We start from the raw sequence: 26,053 nt of genomic DNA, 5'->3' as shown, positions 1-26,053 counted from the left end.
GGATCCAAACTAACAGGGCAATCCTATGTACATCTACTCAGAAGTAGGACCTGTTAAGTTCAGCAGGCCTTTCTCTCAAAAGTCCTCATTTCAAATCATTTAACATTGACAATTAAAATGGTGTTAGCTTTTAATCTGTTTTATTGTTTATATTATATTTAATTGTTGTGCTTGCTTTGTGAGCTGCCCACAGAACCTGTGTTATAGGGCAGCGATACAAATTTAGATAACAAAATAAATAATGAACCATTAAGTGTGTATAGAATTATAGTCTAAATTAGTTGAACTTAGTTCCTATTGAAATTGTTGGGAAAGTTTATTTCAATGGGGATTAAGTGCAACTAACTTAGTCTGGATCAAACTCTATGTATTCTTGTTTCTAGCTCAATTTACCTCCTTCCAATGAGAACAAGAGAGGAAACATTTTGATTAAATGTCCCAAAAGTGCAGAAACAATTATTTACCTGCATTAAGGATATTTCCCTGTGACAGAAATAATTTTCCCCCCATAATGTTTTTCTTCCAGGCTTATATTTGGCACTCTTTACCCTGCGTACTACTCTTACAAAGCTGTAAAATCAAAGGATATTAAAGAATATGTAAGTAGCACTTCTGGGAGTATCCTGTGGCAGCAGCCATAGGATCATTAAGGTAAACCTAGGTTTCTGTTTGCAAAATGCCTTCTAATGGTTTTTACTCAGCTCTTTAGAATGAATGAAGAACTAACTTGCTTCAGAGTTTCAGATGTGATTTCTCTGCATTCTTACTTGGTGTCAAATACTCAGTATAGTATCTTCTACCATTGTGCTTTGAAGACGCTGCACTTGACAAAAGAAAAGATTTTTAAAATGTCTATATTGCCTAACCTGGAGATAATTTAAAAACACATATACTTGGTATAAAGACAGTAGAATCCAAATTGGATGATGTTTACTAAGAGTTGGATAGCTAGATATTGTAGATCTTACATAAAATTCAGTTTTTCTAAGTAGTGGAAAGTCTGGATGAAATACTTTTGACTGGTAATTTTCCTTCCATTTCTTAAACTCCCTCGTTGGATTATTGCATTCTGTATCTTCCAGAGTAATTAAAATAAAATCACAATGTTGCCCCAGCAAAATACATGTACGTAGTATATAAGAATGTCTTGGATGTTAACATCAGCATTGAGCACAGCGGGTTAGTCAGACTTAGTCATGCTTAGAGTAGATCCACTGAAATAAATGGGACAAATAAATCTGATTTTATTTCAGTGGGTCTACTCTAAGCGTGACTGTGCCTGGATCCAGCCCAACATAGACACGTATTTTATAATTGCTTTCCAAAACACTTGTATATATATAAAATATTCCAGTTCTTGTTTGCAACAGTTTCTTTCAACCCTCTTGGACAAAGTTAATGAACAGTAACTGTGATTAATAAAATTATTCATCAGGATTTGCCAACTGCACTCCACTCAGCTGCACACCACAGCATACCGTTAGGGTAGGACAGCCAGCTCTTAATCTTAGATAGCAGGAACCAAGCATTAAATATGAAGACAGTTAATTCTGCAGTAACTGGTGGGGGGAGGGGGAGGTGTGGTGGTTGTGGTGGTGGGACATTGAATCAATGTTTGTGAACACTGGGCATTTTCTGATCCAGAGCTAATCAAATTGTGATCCTGAAGCAATGACACAAAATAGATACAGAGGAAGTCCCTGAAAACATGATAGTGGCATTTATAAGGCAAAGCAGCCAAGTTGAAATGAACGACAGCTAAATATTCTCAGTACTGTACAAGAGTGGATCATAGGAATATCATGCAATACAGGAGTATATAAATAGACAGTGTTACATAATATAGGGCTGTCTCCTGTAACATTTCCATTACTGGAGAGGCAGGGCATGAATTAGACTTCTGGGACCCATTCCAGCATGAGAGTGCACAGAAAATATTCAGTATTAAAAGCATGATCACCTGTGGCACAAACTAAGTCTGTGACCAGGAACCTCACTCTGTGAGCAGTTCCTCTGGAGATGAGAATTGCTTATGCCATGGGCTTCTCCATCTTGAGAGCATAATTTGTGCACTGTTCTGATCCACAAATGCCTAGTGACAGCCCCTTGCACACTCTCTTCCTTCCACCTCACCAGGCTAAAAACAAAGATTGTCCCAGATCCCTGTACAGCTCCTGAATTACAAGAATGGTCAGGACTATCTCCATTTAGTGATCCCCCTGAATAGTGATCCCCCCCCCCGATCTTGGGGTAAAAAAATAATAAAATAAACAATTGATATTGCTGACCTTTCCTGTCACCCCCAAATCTTTCTACCTCACCTTGTCTAATGGTAGGACTGGCCCTGGTCCTGAAGGAATGAGAAGGAGGAGAGAGAGGCTATGCCCACAGTAGTTAGGAAGTTGCAAATGAACATTTGCTTATAACCAAAATGTGCTTTCTTTCTAGGTAAAATGGATGATGTATTGGATCATATTTGCACTCTTCACAACAGCAGAGACGTTCACGGACATTTTTCTTTGCTGGTTGGTATTCAGTTGAAGTCCAGTTCCTTCATTCACAAATAAAACAAAATCAGGGAAATACAAATATTTTTAAAGGCACAAAGATAATATTAGGAGGAGCTCAATAACACCAGGTGCATAGAATATTTGTCTTGGAAGCTGAGCGTTTCCTCTTTTGGAAATGCCACATTTGGGGAGTACATGGTGATGTGGGGAGGAAATGAAATGTCAGTGGGATGAAAAATGCTGTGCCAGGAAAACAGGTGCACTGAGTCTAATGTGGGGGGTCTGCTGCTGTGAATGTGAAAAAAAAACAGGCAGGTGGGCCCCAGCAACTGCTTGAACTGGACAGGCCTGAGCCTGTACAGCGACCAAGGCCAGAGCTGTCTTCCTGACATAAGTGCAGCGTGCTTTCATGTGTTTGCATACACGCTAGAAACATTAAACTAGCAAATGGGCCACATGGAGTGACCCCTTGAATTTGCAGGGGGTGGGGGGGAAGTTGTTCTACCTTATAGTACTGGGGAAGGCATAGATGGGTGTAGTAGAAGAGGAAGTGCCCGAGAGGAGAAATACAGAGCAAACATGAAGATGAGAACAGGATGGCTGAAGGGAAGGGAAGGGAAGGATGGGGATCTTGAAGAAGGAAGCAGAGGAAAACACAAGCATGGCTGATACATTCTGCTTTTCCTCTTTGCGTTCCCTGTTTGCCATTTCTGGCATGTGCGTATTTATGTTCTTTGTTCTTCTGTGTTCTACCATTTCCCTTATGGAATAGATAAGTTTACTGGTGGTGTAATGGAAGCAGTTTGTCAAATAACTGAACAAATTGTAGCTTCCTGAAGAGTGAGCATAAGGATGAAAGTCTGAAGAAGATACAACTCTGTATAATCTGGTGTATTTGTCTTTGCCTTAGGGTTATCCTGGGGGATGTGAACAGTATATGGGGATGCATGGAAATGGTTTGCTTGCTTATTGCCTCCCTTTGTTGTTGTTCAGTCGTTCAGTCGTGTCCGACTCTTCGTGACCCCATGGACCATAGCACGCCAGGCCTTCCTGTCCTGCGCTCTCTCCCGGAGCGTGCTCAAGTTCATATTCATTGCATCCGTGATGCTATCTAGCCATCTCATCCTCTGCCGTCCCCTTCTCCTTTTGCCATTGCCTCCCTAGACCTTCCTTTAAAATAAAATCCTATAAGGAACCCAGAATTGGATATTACTGCTATCTTGAAGCAGCCTAAGTGTCCTAGCTTGTGCTGAAAATTTTTGCAAGTTCTCAAGGAAAAACCAAATCTCAAACAGAAAAGGTAAATGTGGAACAGCAGTAAAGAGGCAAACTCAGCTGTATTGGGTATGAGCTTATTCCACAATACTTGGTTAAGCAGGGTCAGGAAAGGTTGAACTTGAGCATGCAGGGGATGACTTGTTGTGCATAGAGGTACACCCATCCAGTTGTGTTACTAGAAATGCAGATGAAACTGGTTTGATGGCAAGTTACCACCGGCTTGTTTTACATCTCAGTGTATGGCAGGGCTGATACTCTTGTGCACATGGAGGAAAACTACAGATGAAATGTGCAACGAGATGCCGTGCTTTGTCATCAACCCCTCTTGGCAGGTTTGGGTTGTTGAGAAAAAGACTGGTGCTGTAAGAAACCTCAAGCTTTTTGGTCATTTGAATTGGGGCGTGGAACAGTTTGAAGAGAGGAATTAACTTTTTGGATCAGTTAAGAAGCTCCTGAATCGGTCTAACAAAAGTAAAGATGTCAGCAAAGGCAAAAGGCATCTCTACACCAGCCTAAAATCCTGCATTTAAAACGGGGCTTTCTGCTTCCATTTTAAATGCAGGATCACAGTGACTCCTTTTTTCACGCGCTTCCTTTCCCCCCTCCCCTTTCCCCCTCCTTCTTCCTGTATCTGAGTCTTCCATTGTCTTTCATTGATCTCGCTCCTCTTCTTGCCGCTTTTCCACTTTTCACAGAGGGAACTGAAGCAGAACACAACGGGGTAATTTGATAACTCATTATCTGCGATCCATTTAAAAACAGAACAAAGGACATTTAGTGCAGGAGGTGCCCTGGAGGGTCACGGCGTCATGTAAAGAGCCCGCAAACGTCCGTGAAGGAGCAATCTCAATCGCAGGATAAAAGCTCCATGTGAAGAAAGCCAAAAAGGCAAGGGGAAAACCTCTAAATGCTGGTGCTGTGAAGCAACTGGCCACACGAAAAGAGGGTTGTTGTGCTGTCTCTTGAAAGGGACAGGACTTCGCAACAGTCAGGCCAGCTGCCAAAGAGACACCTCAGTAGGGTATAATCGGACCCTCTACCAGACCTTGGGCTTCTCCTGGTTAAGAAGAAGGATGGTAGCACCAGAATGATGTGGCCTTCCAAGAATGAAAAAGGCACTTGTGAATCTTCCATAGTTTTAGGCTGTCCATATTTCAAAACCAATAAAATATACTTCTAATGATTATATTATGTATTTATATGCACACACATGCATATAGAATTGATGTTCTAGATTTCCATCCTTGGTTAAATGAAAACACTATAATAGCAAAATGTTTTGATTCTCAATTGTAGGGAGATGCCTCTGTCTCTCTTTTAGAGGTAAATATGTCCTTTTGTTTTCCTGTAGGTTTCCATTTTATTATGAACTCAAAATAGCTTTTGTAGCTTGGTTGTTGTCTCCATACACAAAGGGCTCCAGCCTCCTATACAGGAAATTCGTACACCCAACACTGTCTTCAAAAGAAAAGGTAATTGTAAGTGTTTCTGCCTACTTCAGATAAGGGTTATTACAGAGGAATAAGCTGTAATCTTCTATGGACTTACCTGGGAGTAAGTTCCATTGAACTCAGTGGGACCTACTTCTTAGGAGACATATGTAGTATTGCACTGTCATGTATTTACATTTTCTGCTTTCATCTCATGATGAGATATTTTTCCCTAGTGAATTTTGTTCATTTGCTTTGTTTTTCATAGCTGAGAGCTGTTGAGTTAATTCAAAAGCACTTGTTTTCACAAATCAGTATAAGTATCAATATTGAAGAATTATGCCCACTGGGATGTTGGTCAACTTATTTTGGGAAATGTACGTTGTGCTATTGGAATGACCCATGGGTTTTCAAGTGTTCTAGTAGCTTGCAGTCCAAACAGTCATGGGTACTTTGAAGAACTCCTTATCCCAGGCATAATTTTTTATTAAATAGTTAAGAAAATAAGAATTGCTGTGCAGAATCAGACAAAGCATCCATCTACTCCAAGGGTGTGCAACTGGTGGCCCTCCAGATTTTTGGCTTACAACTCCCAACAGCCCTAGCCAGCATAGCCAGTGGTGAGGGATCATGGGAGTTGTAGGCCAAAACATTTGGAGGGCCACCAGTTGCACACCCCTGATCTGCTCTGTTCTTTCCAAGAGCAGCCAGCCAGGTGCATCTGGAAGCTCACTTAGCAGGACTGTGAAAATGATGGCTTCCCTCTGTTGTTTGATACCAGCATAGGATATTCAAAGAGAGCATCTCTTTTTAATAGCGTGGTTCCATTTAATAGGGAGGTTCTATGGCTAACAGCCATGACCTACCTCCTTGACTGTGTCTAATCCTTCTTTAAAGCCATCTATCTTATAGCCTTTAGATAATATCTAATGGCTACTAGCTATTAGCCATCTATCTAATAGCCCTCTTGCCTGGCCTGAGCCTGTGCCTGGACATGGAAACAGAATGAGAAGCACTTTCTGGTTATATCTGGATTTTCATGAAATTGCTTTGGTCTGTCAGGGGTGCACGAAGCAAGAAAAGTGGAGTACACAATACTTAAAAACCAGCTTTCCTGGGTGACACAGCACTTGAAATCCCCATATTTCAGGGTTCGGTGGGTAGAGTAGAACTGAATGTCATCAGCCCTGTAGGTGCTGTTCAGCGAATGAGAGAGGCTTGTTCCTGGCCCCTGTCCATGCTCCCCTGCTCAGGGAAGTTTACTGGAAGTGCTGAATTAAGCCCCTGTAGTTTACCCCACACCTCTCCCCTCTCATCCACCATTGGGATATTGTGAAAGTTTAACAGATACTGCACCATTGTGAATGGGAAACACAGGCTAGATATGGTGAATGGGGAAAGCAGCTACTGTGTTATTGTGAATGCTTGAAACAGCGCTACTGTGATTTTCTGAATGGGAAAAACAGGCTGCAAACTGAATGAGTAAAGTAGCTCCTGCGCTATTGTGAATTCCTGAAAAAGTGCTACTGCAGTCTTATGAATGAGAAGAACTGGCTACATACGGTGAATGGGGAAAGCAGCTACTGCATTATTGTGAATGCTTGAAACAATACTGTTTCAATACTTCAATACTATACATGGGGAAAAGAGGCTAGATATTGTGAATGGGAAAGCAGCCCTACTTCAAATGGGGAAAAAGAGGGAATGGGGGTAGGAGGGGTGGCTCTACCCCTTGACCAGGTCACTGGCAGGTCACAGAAATAGGCATGCCCAGGATTTAATGCGGGGGATGGGGCACACTGCAGTGGAACCGTGCAGGAGCTGCATTTAAGAGAAAGAGACACACTAAAAGGACTTTCCAAAAATGCGCCTTTTCCGGATGGAACCTGCGGGGCTGCTGCAGATTGGCGATAGTGTTATCTGTTGCAAACGACCCTGATGTGCTGTCACTCCTCACTAAGTCAGCCATGTAGATTGGTCCCTGGGCACAATCAAATGTCGAAGCCTTTTCCTCAGGATTGCTGCCCCTCAGACAAGGCCACAGGCAGCCTGAAGACCTGCATCTGCGCCTCTGCCTCAGGGTCAAACCTAAATGTGACATTCTTTAGTCACATATCTGCCCTGTCCATACATAAAGTGTGTGTGTGTGTGTGTGTATGTGTCTAATTTTTACATCAAAAGCGACATGTAAGTAAGGGGAACTGAACCCTTACCTCTGCTACACTCTGTTGCTTCAGTAACAGAAAGGGGGAAGATTCAGCTCCCATCACTGGCACACTGCTTTTGATATAAAGATCTGACAACTGATCCCACACTTTATGCACCTGAGTAACAAACATGGCTGCCCCTGTTGCAACTGGTTTGAGCCAGGATCACTACCTCTGAAGTGTCTGAGGACAGGGAATACGAAGTACTTAGGAAGAGCTTGGAAATTAATTTCCTTTCCTGAACGACAAGCCAATGAAGAGAGAGGTGTAGTGATTTGAACTCTCCTTTTGAGTATGATTGTGTGTGTGTTTTTCTTTTGTGACAGGAAATAGATGACTGCCTAGTCCAAGCAAAAGATCGAAGCTATGATGCCTTGGTGCATTTTGGGAAGCGGGGGTTAAATGTTGCAGCCACAGCTGCTGTGATGGCAGCTTCCAAGGTAGGACAATACAGGATATTACATTAATATCCTGTTAATGTGATGTTAATGTTAATTAATTGTGATGTTAATGTGATGTTTAACATTGTGATGTTAATGTGGTTACATTAACATCACAATTGAACGTTGTTTATAGCCGATGACAGTCAGTGCCCCGTACATAGGGCTTGGGGGAGGATGTTCTGAATTCTTTCACTGTTTATATGTAGGCCTCTTGTGATCAATAAACTGAGAAAGGCCATAGATGTATGAAAGTGCCCAATCCTGTTGTGAGGAGAAAAACACAAGCATCCAGGAGTCACATTCAAGGCTCCTACGTATTGATGTTTTGACATCGGTGACAGCAGAAATTGGCTTTAGGGTTAAAAAGCATGCCCTCACTTTCACAATGGGATTTCTTTTTCATCTGCTAGATTTCCCAGTTCCTTCATTTTCTATTGTATTTGGACCTGAAAGAAGGGCAGGTAACCCCATGAATGTTTCTATTAACTCCTACACTAACCATCATGATTTAAATCAAGACCAGCATGATTGACAATGTAACATTTAGTACTCAAAAAATGTATTTGTGGTCACTATTGGGACTAACCTGTAGAATACTGATACTGGCTTGGTTTCCATTCTGTGGCTTTTTGTGTGTTTGGTTTGCTCAGAAGTATGTATTGTTATGGAATTAATAGTATCAAGGTCCCCAGACCAAGCAATGTCACAGACTAACCTAAAGGGTAGGGGTACCAAGGTGTAAGACGAATTTATTTAAGTGGGGGTTGCTGGTTGACGACAATACATTATGTGAATGTGGAGAAATCCAAGACCCAGCGCATCTGGTGGTGTGTCGATTACTGCTGGAGTCTTGTACTGTTGACGATCTACAGCAAGCTAATGACAAAGCTGTGGTGGTGGATACATTTTGACAGAGCAAAGTTTGATCTGGACATGAAATAAATAAACCTAAAGGTCAAGCTAAGGTCTCCCTATCAGAAGACAATAGGGTTAGATCTAGTTTCAGTCCTAAAGTTAGACCCGTTTCATCGATGGGACTTAAGTTAGTCATGACTTAATTTCACTTTATTACATTTATATCCCACCTTTCTTCCGTCATGGAACTCAAGGTGGCTACATGTGGTTCCCAGGTGGTCTCCCCTCCAAACCCTGACCAGACCCAGACCTGTTTAGCTTCAACAAGGTGGTGGCCTCACGTGCCTCCAGACTGCGCCCTGTACATGTACAAGTAAGGGTATTTATTCAGGTCAACAGTCAATCTACAAGAGATCAGCCACATAAACGAAAAACATATTTTAGTCCAACACACCCACTTTCTCCAAAGGTCTAGATCTGCCAATAGAAGTCTGTGTCCTATATGCTGTGGACATAATATACCTTGACTTCAGCAAAGCTTTCGACAAAGTGCCCCATGATATCCCGATAAGCAAACTTGCTCAAAGTGGGCTAGATGAAACAATGATCCGGTGGATCCACAGTTGGCTACAGAATCGGACTCAAAGAGTGCTTATCAATGGGATCTTCTCAAACTGGGGCGAGGTAATGAGCGGGGTACCGCAGGGCTCAGTCCTGGGCCCAGTGCTCTTCAACATTTGTATTAATGACTTGGAGGAGGAGGTGCAGGGAATGCTGATCAAATCTGCAAATGACACAAAATTGGGCAGGACAGCTAGTACCCTGGAAGACAGAAACAAAATTCAAAGTGATCTTGATAGGCTGGAGCGCTGGGCAGAAAACAACAGAATGACATTTAATAGGGATAAATGCCAAGTTCTGCACCTAGGAAAAAGAAACCAAATGCACAGTTACAAGATGGGGGATACGTGGCTCAACAACACTACAAGTGAGAAGGATCTTGGAATTGTTGTTGATCACAAGCTGAATATGAGCCAACAATGTGATGTGTCTGCAAAAAAGGCAAATGCTCTTTTGGATTGCATTAATAGAAGCATAGCTTCCAAATCCCGGGAAGTACTAGTTCCCCTCTACTCAGCACTGGTTAGGTCTCATCTGGAGTACTGTGTCCAGTTTTGGGCACCACACTTTAAGAAGGATGCAGACAAGCTGGAGGGGATTCAGAGGAGGGCAACAAAGATGATCAGGGGACTGGAAACAAAGCCCTACAAGGAGAGACTGAAGGAACTGGGCATGTTTAGCCTTGAGAAGAGAAGACTGAGGGGAGATATGATAGCGCTCTTCAAGTACTTGAAAGATTGTCACAGAGAGGAAAGCCAGCATCTCTTCTCGATCATCCCAGAGTGCAGGACACGGAATAATGGGCTGAAGTGACAGGACGCCAGATTCCGGCTGAACATCAGGAAAAATGTCCTGACTGTTAGAGCAATACAACAATGGAACCAATGACCTAGGGAGGTAGTGGGCTCTCCCACACTGCAGGCATTCAAGATGAGGCTGGACAGTCATCTGTCAGGGATGCTCTGACTTGGATTCCTGCATTGAGCAGGGGGTTGGACTCAATGGTCTTGTAGGCCCCTTCCAACCCTACTGTTCTGTGATTCTATTATTCCTTTGGCCTTAGTCACAGTTAGTCCAGGGAGGCAGCCAATGGGTAAGGATTTTCTAGGTGCAGGATCTGAGAGCACTGCAATATCTTGCACTTGCAGGAGGCAGCAACAACAACTGGGGTACGTTGCAATAAAGGACTCTTAACTAGTAGGTGGCAACATGTTGCGAACTTTGTGACTCTGCAGCTCCAAAGCCAGTTCTGGAGTATTAGTGTAGGTCTAAGTTTATTGACCAAGTAGTAATTTCAGCCAGAGACCACCCATTAGTGAGTTCTAAACAATAATTCAGTTTAGGAGTATAAAGGAAAGCTTAGCAATTCCCTGAATTCCCTGCAATTCCCTGAATAGCAATTCAGGATGATATTCTGGAGGTGACGGGCTCGACCTTGGGGGAGCTGGGGGTGGCGACGGCCGACAGGAAGCTCTGGCGGGGGCTGGTCCATGAAGTCACGAAGAGTTGGAAGCGACTGACCAACAACACAACAACAAGCAATTCCCTATTTCTAGCATTCAACATGGAAAATAACTAAGCTCTTCAATCTGCTGTTCATAAACAAGGAACAGCTCTCAGTGTACAACTAATCTAGCTGTTCTTCACACAAAGGGAAACTGTAGTTCCCTAAGCCGTGGTTTTTTCCTGACCAGAAATGCGCCCGTCTAAGGGCCACTTGAGTTCGGGGCGAGTCAGCACCCATACTGCAGGTAGCTGGCAAGGAACAAAAAAACCCATTTGTCCCAAACACCCCTTTTGTTTATTCTCTCAGTTCAAAAGTTGCAGTAAAACATATGAACAACTCTATGCGACATGCAAATGAGCTGCTTCCTGGCTTGGCACGCTGGGCTGGGATGCTTGGTTTTCTCTGCACTACCTGCTTCCACCACCTGGTGGGGCAATGTCTTTTCTCTCGTACGTACCTGATACAATTGTGTGTTATCATGTTGAATTAGAGTTGCCTTGTGCCAGGCTCTGTCCTGTTTTGTTAAGGGTTGGACTCTCACAGGTCCCCCGGTTCTAGGCCTGGACGATCTCTGGCTGATCGGTTGTAATACAGGGCCTGCCTCTGTTGCTGCAGTCTCCTCACTACACCCCTGGCTCCAATTGCCTCCCACTTGTTGGTGGACGTGTCTTTGTTCTTCGACTCATTAACTTTTGTGCTGGACTTGAGTTTAGGCCATGGGATGGAGTGTTTCAATTATCTAGAAGTGCTAGACATGGGTCTGCCCTGGCCACTTTTGCTTTTCTCAAAAGCTTCATAACTGGTTTTACTGCGAATTCTACTTTGCCATTACTTTAAGAATACCCAGGTGATGAAGTGGTGGGGAAATGTAATGGAAGTAGGAACCAAAGTGTTTGGTGAGTGGGTGCTTGGAGGGCGGCAGTTATTGGGAACACAGCAGAGAAACTGAACCTAAGGTGCAGCCATTTTCAGATCAGTTCTAGTAAGAGTTGCAGTGCAGAGTAAAAAGCGTTCCATACTTCAGTCTCCCGTGGCATAGTTTTCTATTAGTGCTGTGCCAAAAAATTTCAATTCTTCCATTTTTGGCATTGTGTGTATGTGTGGGGGGAGGAATGAAAACTCTGGCAAAAGAGGCTGGGAGAGGTGAAAATTTCGAATAACTTTCTCCTTGGGAGGAAGACAGGATTTCATCTTATCTTTTTAAGTGTAGCAGGTGGCTGAGGGTTCTTTCTATATTTTTTTTAATTCTGCTTGCTTAAAACTTAACTTCCAGGTGCCTATACTTTTCCTTGCTCTTTCAGGCCCAAATCCAGATGGGGTTTGGACTAGCAAAGAGCTGTATGGGACTTCAAACATTAACTGATTAATTGCAAACCGAACACAGCACACTGGCAAGGGAGAGTGTGGGAATGCAGTGTAGACTATAATAACCCCTGCTCTTGGGGGTTCATCACATGGAGCTTTTATCCTGCTGTAGAGATCGCTCTCTCTCAGAAGTTTGCAGGCTCTTTTGATGATGCTGTTACCCTCCAGGGTGTCTCCCGCCATTTCCTTCAGCCTATCTCGTGTTTTCGCCAAATGCAAAAAACGTGGTATTTTTTCCAGCCCACAGAACAGGAGCTCCATGACCTCTCTATTCTCCAATAGCAGGAAGAAACCGCTGTGTCTGCCTGCTGTGGGCATTTGTTTTCAGTTGTTGGGGACCATCAGGATGAGATTTGACAGGAGCGAGGGCAAGAATCACCTGCCGATTGTGTCTCCTGATTCTGCATTTCTCAGTTGGAGGGAGAAGAGGGTAAAATGCCTCCCTGCAATGAAGGGAGACACATCTGATCCCCCACCCCACCACGCTCAAAAGCAACGTCCTCTGTTGTTTCAGAGCACCCTATTAAGTTCAGTGGGGCTTACTCCCAAGTAAGTGTGCGTAGAGTTGTGGACTTACAGAGTGTTCTTATGTCTACTCAGAAGTAAGTCCTATTGAGTTCAGTGGGGCTTGCTCTCACATAAGTGTGCCAAGGGTTGCAGACTTACAGCACACTCTTCCATTTTATGTCTACTCAGAAGTAAGTAAGAGGTTTCCTGGGGGCTGTGAGAAAACAGTACAGCAGAAGTTAAGCTATGAAAACAAGACTCCCCCCACCCCCTTTGCACACATGCCAGGGAGTGAGGAAGGCACTCCCTCAGTTCAAACCACATGGCTGCCGTGTAAAGCCCTTCCTAATCCGGCAAATAACCCAAAAGCAGGAAGCTCCGGAAAGGATGTCGGGTTTTGCAGATTTTTTTGCTTAATGTAGAAACACACTTAGGCTGCAGACTTACACAGTTACTAGGGAGTAACCCCATTAAACAAAGTGGGATTCACTTCTGAGTAAAAGCTCACTCTCTCTCCCACTGCCCCCACCCCTTCACCATCACTAACAACCACAACAGCATTGGACAGAGACCTCAGGACTGGAGGACGCTACTTTTCTGCTCCTGGTCCCTGGACCAGGTGAGGAGGAAGAGAGAGCCCCCGCCAAAAGTGGCTCGTCATTTTATTTCAAATACTTTATTTTGGTAGTTTCTGGGATTTTAGAATACTTCTTTTTTTCTTTTCTTTTTTACAGTTCTTGGGTTCTAACTCCCGGAAACCCTAAAATCTACATTAAATGTTGCAATATTATGTTTCTAGCAACCTCGTCAGGAAGTACCAAAATGCATAGTTAGATACCTTTATTTGGACCAACCAAAATTCCTGATAAAGGTATCACTCAATTGTGGATTTTTGGTTTTTATTTCTCATGGACCAGCATGGCTACCTTTTGTTTTTTGTTGTTTGTTCTTTAAATTACCAAAGTTATCAATCCCCACGTTTCTCTCTAGATCCAGATGTTGGAACTATCTTCAGGGTGGATAAGGCAGGTTGACGCTCTGAGCACATTTACTAAGGGGTAAGATTCCAATACTCCATACAATTACCTGGGAGTAAATCCCATTGAACGCCATATAACTTACTTCTGAGTAAACGTGTTTAGGATTACACAGTAAATTTGATGTAATCCCGAACATGTTTCCCCATCCACAGATCTCTCTGTACCCCCAGTTGTTTCCCTAGCGTGCATAATTTCCTGTACCATCTCAACTACCTTTTCCCACACCACAAGTCTCTACAGCCATGTCTAGGGCTGGCTCCAAGACATTTTGCTGTATGGGGCAGAGCAGCAAATGGCGCCTTCCCTACAACCCAGTCAAGGTGCATAGTAGTACTCAAAGCCAGTCAAATTGTTTTGGCCCCTGAGACAGAAAATCCTACCAGCACCTCTCCCCTTCTCTTGCAGTGAAAATATAATAATAATAATAATAATAATAATAATAATAATAATAATAATAATGATTTGCTGCTTTTTCATGATGTCCCAAATCAGCTGTCTGAGGCAGCTGCCTCAGGCTCTAAAGTGTGTGTGTGTGTGTGTGTGTGTGTGTGTGTTTGTGTGTCTTTAAAGGACCCTGTCTCCTAAGAACACCCCTATTTGTAAAATGTATGTATGGATGTATGTACGATGTCTGGACAGGGCAGAGGAGAGGAGATTACAGAAAACAAAACCTCAGGCAGAAAGGTTCAAGGGAAGCAGCAGGAAGGGAAGCACATGTGGGCAAAAAAACCAGCTAATCCAGGGGGATCAGATGCAGTAGAGATCAACAGGGCCTCTGTACCTTTATTTCAGCAAGTTCCATTTTTCTCCAGTTACATCAAAAGCAACATCTTTCAAAATAACTTTCTATACAGTGGACTCCAGTCCATGAAAGCTTATTATGCCACAGTAAATGTGTGAGTCTTTGTGGCTTTTGAACACAAAGGAGCATAAGAACATAAGAAGAGCCATGCTGGATCAGATCCAAGGGTCCATCTAGTTCAACATTCTGTTCACACAGTGGCCAACCAGCTGTCAACCCACCTGCAGGACATGAGTGCAACAGCACCCTCCTGCCCATGTTCCCCAGCAACTGGTCTACATAGACTCATTGCCTCTGGTAGTGGAGGTAGCACATAGCCTTCAAGACTAGTAGCCACTGATAGCCTTTTCCTCTAGGAATTTGTCCAACCCCCTTTTAAAGCCATCCAAATGGGTGGCCATCACTACATCCTATGGTAGCAAATTCCGTAGTTTAACTATGCTCTGGGTGAAGAAGTACTTCCTTTTATCTGTCCTGAATCTCCCACCAATTAGCTTCATAGGATGATCCTGGGTTCTAGTAGGGAGAAAAATATCTCCCTGTGCACATTCTCTACACCGTGCATCACTTTGCAGACCTCTATCATGTCTCCCCTGACCCTCCTTTTTTCCAAGCGAAACAATCCCAGCTGTTGTAACCTTCTCTCATAGGGGAGATGCACCAGGCCCTTGATCATTTTAGTTGCCCCTTTCTGCACTTTTTCCAGCTCTACAATATCTTTTTTTAGGTGTGGTGACCAGAACTGTACACAGTATTCCAAGCAACAAGCCCCTATCCTTCCCCCACGTCTATTCACCTTTCTCTAGCCTAGTGCAAACCCCTGATGCCAAGGAGGAACATACACCCACCAGAATCTGGCCACATGGATCCTGCAAGAAGTTGTGCACTCTATAAAAATGACTGCAGAACCAAGGAGCTCCAGACACATTCAAGTAAGCCAGGCTAAGCCATACACTCATGCATTGTCTTGCCCCAAATGGAGACATTGCTGCTCATTCAAACCCTTTTTGCAAGCAAATCCACTTCTATTTTCCCTCAAGGTAAGGGGTTTGAGGCACCTTGGAGGAAGCAACAGATGAGGAAGGCCTCTGGCACTCCATTTGATATGTGAACAGCCACTGCACCTGGCCTTCTTCTTGTCAGGGCCTCGCTGCCTAAATTGGCCTACAGCATAAGTGCAATTGCCCTGCAGCAATTGACTGGACAGGCTATGTGGAGTCAGGCACACTCCGAGAAAGCTGAGTAACAGTGGTGCTGTTAGGCAATTTTGGACTATGGACTTAATGAATATAATGAGCACACTGTGGAAGGAAAAGTAGCAGTCTCCCCTCTAGTTTAAAGGACTGGTGCCTTCATGCTACACTCCCTATAAGTCTGCTAAGGGAGTGAGACCTAATATCTCCTAGTAACTGTAAGGCTACTGAGTTCAGAGGGAAGAAGCAGGCTTGTATTAAGACAGATGACTGCAATTGGGGCAGCTTTAAAGAACCAAGGCACTGCTCAGAACATGTGGGGGACTTGCCTAGGTGGGCCTCCTCTATACTGCCCATGCCTGACATTGGGGAAGATGGGATGCTGGGAAGAAATATTCGCTTATCCTGCAAAGGAAGATGTCTGACGATTTTTCTGGGATTTTTCTGAGCTTATTGATATATATTAATGCATATATATGTATTCATAAATATAGATCAGAAAAAACAATGGTCTCTCAGTATGTAGTTCATATGTCTTTTGCCAGCTGGATGTCCTTCTAATGTTCTGGAGATGTGCAAAAGCATAATAAAGTGATTGCTTAAAAGGTGTTCTATGCCTCTGTTTCCACAGGGTCAAGGAGCTCTGTCGGAGAGACTCCGGAGCTTTAGCATGCAAGATCTCACCACTATTAGAGGAGAGAGTGGCAGCAGCACTGTGACCCCCCCTCTGCCCACCCCATCCGTTTCCATGCGGACCAGTAGCAAGCAGAGCCAGCCCAAAACATCCAAAAGTGCTTCAGAAAGCATTGGACGCTCAGGTTAGTGCGAGAGTTGCCTTCAGTCTTGAGGTGCTGATTTTTCTCTCCTCATCAGTTATCCAAGCAGAACAATAAATAACCACAAAAACTATAGAAGATGTGTAGGTAAGGAATTTTATAGACCCTGAAAGTCCATCTAAAAGGTATTGTTTTTCAGGCAGACCCTTTTTTAAATGTCCGAGAGGCTGAATGTTGATTTGAAGTCTCCCTTTCCATCTCGCTGTACTAGGGATAGACATATCTGTCAATTTCAGTTTGTCTCTCGTTCTCATTTTTCCATTCATAAGTTCAGTTTGTCTCAAACTTTGAGAAGTTCACCGGTCTTAAGTTTGCTTCATCCTAAATGTAGTAATTTTTTTAAAGTTTTCATGAAAATTCATCATTGTTGTGCAGATTTCTCCTAATATACGTGTTTTTGTGCACTTTTTTGCCTAATATCCACATTTTTGTAATTTCTTGACATGCTGCTTATGGGGATTAATGGATGATGGGAACAAGTCCAGGATCTGCCAGGGGTTTTTGAGCAGCCTTGAGCAAGTCGTTATTTCTCAAAGTTACTCATGCACTGGAAATAGTAATACTTGTTGGTCTGCCCCACTTGGTCCTTGGAAAGAGTAATGAAATAAGTGTACGAGTACTTTATTACCTTCCTTCAGAGTAAGAACGTCTCTACATTAAAGGAAAATCTGGGAGCCCCCCCGCAGCATTTTCTTCCATCTCCATGGTGTGAGGAGAATTGGCTCATTAGACAAGGAACATGACCAAACCTCCCTTCTGGCAGCCGGTATATCTTTCGATGAAAAACAGTGCCATCTAGTGGCTGAAAAATGGCAATGCACCCCGTTGTGTTTAAATACCTCATTTCAACTGTGTGTGTTTTTTACCTACATTTTTTGCAGGGAATAGCACAGGAGGGGCCCTGGATGATGACGGCATCATGTAATGGACCCGCAAACTTCTGTGGGTGGCCGGTCACGAGTGCACTATAAATGCCTCGTGTAAAAACAGCATGAGAGCATCCTGTGGATGCAGTTCACTATCCCCTTTCTAGCAAATAATATGTATCTGCTAACATTTGGCTGTTTATATGTATGGAACATAGATGAATGTTTTACCATGATACAGAGCTATCCATTTGCTACCTTCCAAAATGGCTCTGGGGCAGTGAATTCAAGCACTTCCCCACCTCAGCATAGCATGACAAGCTCCTAATTTGTGGCTCCTTTTCCAGTGTGTACATGTTGTTCGGTTTGCCGAGTTGTCCAAGGTGAGTTCTGGAACCCTCTTCTGTAATCCACGTGTCCTTTCTGAAGATGGCTTCCCATGCCTTGCATTTGTCGTGCACGAGCTAGACTTCACAGCACTAACAGCCAAACTTCAAGTCTAGGCTGCCTTGCTGTGTGTGGTTTTGGTAGCTGTCCTTGGCAATGAGCTGTGTACTGACCTGCATTGCCAAGACTGTGGGTTGTTCTGTTTAGTTTATAAGCATTGTACAAAACAAAGGGATTGTTTCTTAAGACATTTAACACTGAAGTTCAGCATCTGCTTTGATTTTATTCCCATGGACGTTAAGTAAGGGTTACTTAAATTAACAGGTGCCATCGCTGGTAGCACCTTATACAGTGGGGCTTAAAATCATGGGCGGCCTGAATTAAGACTGGGTGGTCCTGGTTTTGCATCCTCTTTGAAACTGATTCAGTCGCAAGGCGTTCAGACTAACCTGACCGCGATATCAAGTGAACTGCGTGCTTTAAGTCTTAAAAGGTAAGGCGCTTGTATGCAATAACTTTGCATTTCCAGTACGCAAAGCTGGGCTTGGACAGCTGGTTCCCCGTTAGATGAAGCTAGTGTCAGATTTGTCTGATGGGCCTGCTGACGCGTAATACCTTCTTCTCTCTCAGAACCGCCTCCCTCAGTGATCATACCACCTCAGCATGAACTGTATTTATGCAGTTCATGCAGGGAACCCATTCAAGCATAACGAAGAACTTGTGCTTGAATGGGTTCCCTGCAAGAGGAAAAAAGGCAGGATATAAATTTAATAATAAATAATAAATGTGCTTGTTTTTCTGTTCTCTTCTCATCTCTGTTTCCTGCTGCATTGTGTCTGTGAGATTTTAAGTCTGTTGTTTTCTTAATCTTTGTACAATGCCTTGGAAAATGTTGTGCGATGATGAGGAGGAAGAGGAGGAGGAGGATGAAAAATGACCACCATTCCATGGTTTAACCTGAAAGATGTAAAAATTTGCCAAGCTGTTGCTTATCTTTTATTTAGCACAGTACTATCAAACACTCCAAAGGTCGATGACCAAACAAACCTCAGCTGGCCTCTCCAGCAAAGTTAGGATATTTTGGCTCATGATGGCACAAAATTATAAAATACAGGACCAACTATAGTTTTATACCGAGATCCGAGTGTAGTGGCCTTACAGCTGGACCATTGGAAAGAGTACATAAAATGCTGAAGGGACTGGAACATCTTCCTGGCAAGGTCTTTTTTATGCAAGAGGTTGGGACAGCCTCACCAGCTTGCTTGCCTTTCTGACAGTGGCACCAAACTAAGACAGATGTTGAGAAAGGATGGAGTGGAGCAGTAATGGGGGACAGGGGAGGGCTGTGTATGTGTGAAAAAGTTATTCTTTCCTCTGCGTGAAAGAGTGTGTGCCTGTATGAGGGGTGGGGGGAATGTTTCTGTGTGTGTGAAGGGGATTTGTGTGGGAGCATGTATTTGTGTGTGCTGTGCATATGTGAAAGAAATGTGCAGGAGAGCAGTGTCTGCATGAACAGCTGTGTGAGTCTCTGTGGAAGGAGTGTGTAGGAGAGTAGGGTAGCTTCTACATTAGCCCTTTCTCTAAATTACCATCCTCTGTTCATCCATTTATTTATTATTATTTTATTTTAAGAATTTAGGTATACAACGTCCAAAAGTGGTTTATAAAGTATTGGGGGTGGGAATAAAAAAATACAGAATTTAACAAACATCTAAACATCCTGGAAAGCCTGGTGTTTTTTTTTAAGTCTTGTATCCACAGAACTTTACATTCTATCTTCTTCTGAATTGTCCTCCCATTTTTTTTCAAGACCTGATTTGTGATCTCATAATGCAGCTGAAGACCAGGCTTTCACAGGTGAACTTGCAAACCACTGTTGATGCAGCTATTGGGAGGTGCAGTCCATGAGGTTAGGGTGACATGTTTGGTGCTGTTGTGTAACAAAAGGGCGGGGGGAGGAAAAGAGTCCACATCCCTCCACAGTGCTCCCGCCCAGCAATCTACATGAGGACAGCCCTACCTACCAATTATAATTGCACTCCCAGCTGACTGCGCATCCTAATGTGGAAGCAACCCATGTCTGTATGTCTATATGAAAGGGGTGCATGACAGAGATGTGTTTCTCTGTGAATGAAAAGGGTTTGTGTTTCTCTGTGTGTGCACATATGGAACAATGTGGCAGCCTCTCATCCACTCCCCGGTTCATTTCTGGACCACCATGGAGCTAAAAGCTTATTAATACCCTAATACAACTGCAACAGTCACCGGGGATACTCTAATATTCCCATATAAAGAGAACCAAATAGAACCACAACATATGGCCAAAGAGTGAAAAGATCCAAAACACTAAATTATAATTAAAAGGTAAAATGAAATGTGTTTAACGGAAATCAGAGTTTGCACTGAAGATAAAAAGAAAGAGAACTTATAAAATGACAAAAGGCATACAAAGTCGATGCCTAGAAGATATCTTTGGCATTTTCATTCACTATCTAGCTAGATTGTTATTTCCAAATAGGGCCTCTCCAAGAAAGTCTCTTTATTCAGGCCATTTTCTCGAGGTGGAGATAGCCACATGGTACTTTGGACAAAGAGGCAAGAAGAGGCAGGAAGCTATCCTGTGGGGGAACAGACCCTAATTGGAACAAATGGGGCTGCAAACAAAGGAACAACCTCCTGTTTTAATTTTCCGGTGGAACTCAACACTTCCCCAATCATTGGTTTGCAGGAGGTATTTTTAACCAATGCAGGCAAGGATTAAAGAACTAGTCAGCAAGGGAGAAGATTAAGGGCTATTCCAGATGGAGAGCTCCTAGCACCACCAGTCATTGGGTGTCTGCTGTAAACTACAAGTGGAATTTCTACTCACTGCCCACACCGTTGGGGGAATTTGCAGCTAACTGCCGCAACCTCCTGTCCACACCAGTGAGCAGAGTTGTAGCCAAAGCTCTTCCCTCCCCCTGCTGCTCTCTCCAGAACCTTGGTTCTTTGTGCCAAGGTTGTTGTTGTTGTTTCTTTTTCTTCAGAACTGTGGAATTCTGGAAGTCCAACTGTAAACCTTGCCATTCCTAGAATATGCAAACGTAGGTAATACATACTACGTTAATGCATTACCTCACCTGTTTATGTGAGAGTTAGTACACATTCTGAGCACCTACATGAGTGCCTGCCTCACAAGTGAAATTGAGAGTTCTCTCTCTCTCTCTCTCTCACGCACTGACAAGCAGTTAACAAATTAGAGAGGTTTCAGCCTTAGGAAAAAAATGGCATTTGGTTATAGATCATAGAATCATAGAATAGTAGGGTTAGAAGGGGCCTACAAGGCCATCGAGTCCAACCCCCTGCTCAATGCAGGAATCCAAGTCAGAGCATCCCTGACAGATGGCTGTCCAGTCTCGTCTTGAATGCCTCCAGTGTGGGAGAGCCCACCACCTCACTAGGTCACTGGTTCCATTGTCATATTGCTCTAACAGTCAGGATGTTTTTCCTGATGTTCAGCCGGAATCTGGCGTCCTGTAACTCGAGCCCATTCTTCCATGTCCTGCACTCTGGGATGATCGAGAAGAGATCCTGGCCTTCCTCTCTGTGACAACCTTTCAAGTACTTGAAGAGCGCTATCCTATCTCCCCTCAGTCTTCTCTTCTCAAGGCTGAACATGCCCAGTTCTTTCAGTCTCTCTTCATAGGGCTTTGTTTCCAGTCCCCTGATCATCTTTCTTGCCCTCCTCTGAGCCCTCTCCAGTTCGTCTGCATCCTTCTTAACGTGTGGTGCCCAGAACTGGACACAGTACTCCAGGTGAGGCCTAACCAGTGCTGAGTAGAGGGGAACTAGTACTTCCCGGGATTTGGAAGCTATGCTTCTATTAATGCAGCCCAAACTAGCATTTGCCTTTTTTGCAGCCACATCACATTGTTGCCTCATATTCAGCTTGTGATCGACAACAATTCCAAGATCCTTCTCGCTTGTAGTGTTGTTGAGCCACGTATCCCCCATCTTGTAACTGTGCCTTTGGTTTCTTTTTCCTAGGTGCAGAACTTGGCATTGATCCCTATTAAATGTCATTCTGTTGTTTTCTGCCCAGTGCTCCAGTCTATCCAGATCACTTTGAATTTTGTTTCTGTCTTCCAAAGTATTCGCTATCCCGCCCAATTCTGTGTCATCTGCAAATTTGATCAGCATCCCCTGCACCTCCTCCTCCAAGTCATTAATAAAAATGTTGAAGAGCACTGGGCCCAGGACTGGGCCCAAGACTGAGCCCGATTCTGCAGCCAACTGTGGATCCACCGGATCGTTGTTTCATCTAGCCCACTTTGAGCAAGTTTGCTCATCAGGATAAAATGGGGCACTTTGTCGAAAGCTTTGCTGAAGTCGAGGTATATGATGTCTACAGCATACAGCATACAACCACAAGGGAGGTTACTTGATCAAAAAATGAGATCAGATTCGTCTGGCAGGACTTGTTTTTGACAAATCCATGTTGGCTTCGAGTAATCACAGCATTGTTTTCAAGGTGCTTCCAGATGGATTGCTTTATCATCTGCTCCAGAATTTTCCCTGGGATTGATGTCAGACTGACTGGTCTGTCGTTCCCAGGTTCCTCCTTTTTACCCTTTTTGAAGATAGGGACAACATTAGCCCTCCTCCAGTCATCTGGCACTTCCCCCGTCCTCCATGATTTCTCAAAGAGAATAGACAGCGGTTCTGAGAGTTCTTCTGCCAGCTCCTTTATGACTCTAGGATGCAGTTCATCTGGCCCTGGAGATTTGAACTCATTCAAAGTAATGAGGTGTTCCTTGACCATATGCCTGTCGATCTCAAGCTGCAATCCTGCCCCTTCAGCCTGCACTTCGCCTTTGCCAGGGGGGTCATAGACCCTCTTTTGGCAGAAGACTGAGCCAAAGTAGGAATTGAGCACCTCTGCCTTTTCTTTGTCATCCGTTATCGTTTTGCCATCCTTTTTTAAATAGCTGAACAACCATTTCTTTCCTCTGCCTTTTACTATGCACGTAGCTGAAGAAAGCCTTTTTGTTGTTTTTAGAATCCCTCGCTAACCACAGCTCTTTCTCAGCTTTAGCCTTCCTGACACCATCCCTGCAATTCTGTGCTACCTGCCTGTACTCTTCCTTTGTTACTTGGCCTTCTTTCCACTTCCTACATGTGTCCTTTTTTGTTTTCAGGTCATCCCTAAGCTTTTTGTGAAGCCACATTGGCTTCTTCTGTTGTCTTCCACCTTTTCTTCTTGTTGGAATTGTTTGTGATTGTGCCTTGAGAATTTCCTTTTTTAAAAACTCCCACCCATCTTGGACTCCTTTTCTCGTTAGCGTCACTCGCCGTGGGACCTTGCTGATCATTGTTCTGAGTTTATTAAAAGCAGCTTTCCTAAAATCCAGGGTACGCGTTTGACTACACTCGGCTTTTGCTTCCCTTAGAACCAAGAACTCAAGTATAACATGGTCGCTTTCCCCCAGAGTTCCTGTAACAGCTACTTGATCCACTAAGTCATCTCTGTTGGTTAGGATCAAGTCAAGGATAGCTGATCCTCTAGTTCCTTCCTCTGCTTTCTGTAGGAGGAAGTTATCTGCCACACAAGTCAGGAATTTCATGGAGGGGCCATGTTTTGCAGAATTTGTCTCCCAACAAATATTGGGGAAATTGAAATCCCCCATTACGACTACATCGTGCTTCCTTGAAACACTGGCAATGTACTTTTCAAAAGTTTCATCCCCGTCTTCTCCTTGATTGGGTGGCCGGTAGTAGACTCTGAGATATGTATTTTTCACATACAGTGCAACCCCAGCTCCCTTTCTGTTCCTCCTGTTCTTTTTGAACAAGTTATATCCTTCAATTGCTGTATTCCAGTCATGAGAGTCATCCCACCAAGTCTCAGTTACACCTATCAAGTCATAATTTCCCTCCTGCATTAAGAGTTCAAGTTCGTTCTGTTTGTTTCCCATACTCTGGGCATTAGTATATAGACATCGAAGACCATGTGCTTCATAGTCTGGCTTTCTTCCTACATGTGTCTGAAGACTATTATTGGGCGCTATCTGAGCTGTTCTCTCTGTTGCAGTGCATGTGCCTACGTCCATTGTTACCCCCAACATTACATCTCCCTTCCCCGTAGGATTCAGTTTAAAGCCCTCCTGATGAAGTTCCTCATGTTGTGGCCAAACACATTCTTCCCATCCTTTGTGAGGTGCAACCCATCCCTTGCCAACAGCCCATCTTCCAGGAAGTATAGGCCGTTGCCCCAGAATCCAAATCTCTCTCGTCGTCACCACCTTCGTAGCCAGTCATTCACCCGGAGTATTTTTCGTTCCCTTTCTATCCCTCTTCTAACTACTGGAAGGATGGATGAGAAAACTATCTGGGCCCCAAAGTCTTGAGTTTCCTTTCCAGAGCTTCAAAGTCTGATGTGATTTCTTCGTAGCTCTGCTTGGCGGTATCATTTGTTCCCACATGGATGAGAAGAAAGGGATACCTGTCAGTGGGCTTTATGAGTTCAGCCAACCCTTTAGTCACGTCTCTAATCCATCCTCCCCGGAGACAGCATATCTGGCGAGTCCATGGGTCTTTGCGACATATTTGGGTTTCAATGCCACAGCAGTCATTCACCCGGACTACTGGAAGGATGGATGAGAAAACTATCTGGGCCCCAAAGTTCTTGAGTTTCCTTCCCAAAGCTTCAAAGTCTGACGTGATTTCTTCGTAGCTCCGCTTGGCGGTATCATTTGTTCCCACATGGATGAGAAGAAAGGGATACCTGTCAGTGGGCTTTATGAGTGCAGGCAACCTTTCAGTCACGTCTCTAATCCGTCCTCCTGGGAGACAACGTACCTGGCGAGTGCACAGGTCTTCACGACATACTTGGGTCTCGATCCCACGAAGCAAGGAGTCTCCCACTACTACCACTCTTCTCTTCTTCTTGTTATAGGCCTGGGTTTCATCGCCTCTGTTTGACTGACCTTCAGCCTCTTGCTCACTCTCATGTAGGTTCCCCTGTGATTCTTCCTCTGCAGGCTGTCCTCCAGTCTCATCCTCAAGTACCTGGAATCGGTTCCACAGCTCCACTGCTTCCACTGGTGCAGAGTGGCGTCTAGTTCTTCTTCTCCTAACTGTCACCCTTTTCCAAGGAGTATCCTCTACACCATTTTTCTTCACCTCAGCATTTCCCACTTCTGCCTCATCTTGCTGTTGCTCTTCAAGCTTCTGGTCTTCCCTTTGCTGCTGTAGTTCCCCCATTCTGTCCAAGAACGCTTCGTGTTCTCTTATTCCCCGGAGGGTCGACAGTCGCCGCTCCAGTCCACTTACTTTTTCTTCCAGCAGCGTGGTCAACTTGCACTTGTTGCAGGTGTAGGCCATGTTGTTCTCAGGCAAGAAAACAAACATTGCACACACCTTGCAGGTCACCACCACTGGAGGGTCCTGTCCTTCCATAGCCTCTTTTCCCTTTTTGTGTCTAGCTTTGTGGTTGTTCTAAACTAGCCTGTGCCTGCTCCTCTACTCAGTAGAGGTTAAAAGCAGAGTCCCCCTGGTGTGGAAGTGTGTGTTACAAGACAAATAAATGAAAAAAGTTAGTTAAAAAATGAAAATAAAAATAAAAAAAATGTTAGGGGCCTCCCCCTTGACCTCCCCTCCCGAACTCCACTGGCCAACTCCTGTTTGCTCCCCATGCCCACTCGCTCTGGTCACTCGCTGTCTGGGAGCTTGCTTGCTTCTGTAGTCCCTGGACCAGCTGGAGCAGCTTGCTCTGCTCTGCTCTGCTCTGCTCTGCTCAGCTGGGAGGCGGGAAGAACTGACAAATCTTAAATCCAGCCAGTTTCCAGTTCCTTTGTATTGGTTTGTGTGTAGGTACCTGCAAGCACTGGGTAAATATTTTCTAAGTGCTTAATTCTACGAAAAGCTGCATTGCATATTATGGCTACTTGTATTCTGTGGCAACCTGTATTCTGTGGCTGTGTTAGTTTATTTCGTTGCGTATTCTGCTTTCATGGATTTTGAGTTCCTTTCTATGTATTCTCTTGATCTGTGGCTTGGCTCGCCTTCATGAGTGATTTGTTTTGCATGGGTTTTGAGTTCTCTACCATGAATTAACTGATTGTCCTTCGGAAGAGAAGCTGTTAGTCTTAGAGTTCCTCATCTATAAAATGGGCAAACTGTTTTTTATAATGTCTTCTAAATGCTTAATTCCTTAATAATATGTTGC

The 26,053-nt window shown here is 43.9% G+C and overlaps 1 protein-coding gene across 1 annotated transcript in view; it reads left to right on the top strand.

Annotated features, from left to right (window-relative positions):
- The window catches only part of REEP1 (receptor accessory protein 1), an 87,696-nt gene that overhangs the window by 36,904 nt on the left and 24,739 nt on the right, over positions 1-26,053 (top strand). Inside the window, exons 2-8 of the mRNA XM_084860374.1 lie at positions 527-599; positions 2,449-2,525; positions 5,140-5,260; positions 7,752-7,865; positions 8,279-8,329; positions 16,390-16,576; positions 17,808-17,843. Of these exons, the coding sequence (XP_084716500.1) occupies positions 527-599; positions 2,449-2,525; positions 5,140-5,260; positions 7,752-7,865; positions 8,279-8,329; positions 16,390-16,576; positions 17,808-17,843 (659 nt within the window). The remainder of the gene's footprint in view (positions 1-526; positions 600-2,448; positions 2,526-5,139; positions 5,261-7,751; positions 7,866-8,278; positions 8,330-16,389; positions 16,577-17,807; positions 17,844-26,053) is intronic.

Source organism: Heloderma suspectum, chromosome 5 (genome assembly GCF_057233095.1).
Source record: "Heloderma suspectum isolate Gila_16-S chromosome 5, 16-S_ref, whole genome shotgun sequence".
NCBI classification, from domain to species: domain Eukaryota; kingdom Metazoa; phylum Chordata; class Lepidosauria; order Squamata; family Helodermatidae; genus Heloderma; species Heloderma suspectum.
The sequence above is the reverse complement of the archived record's forward strand: the minus strand, read 5'-3'. Positions and strand labels throughout refer to the sequence as shown.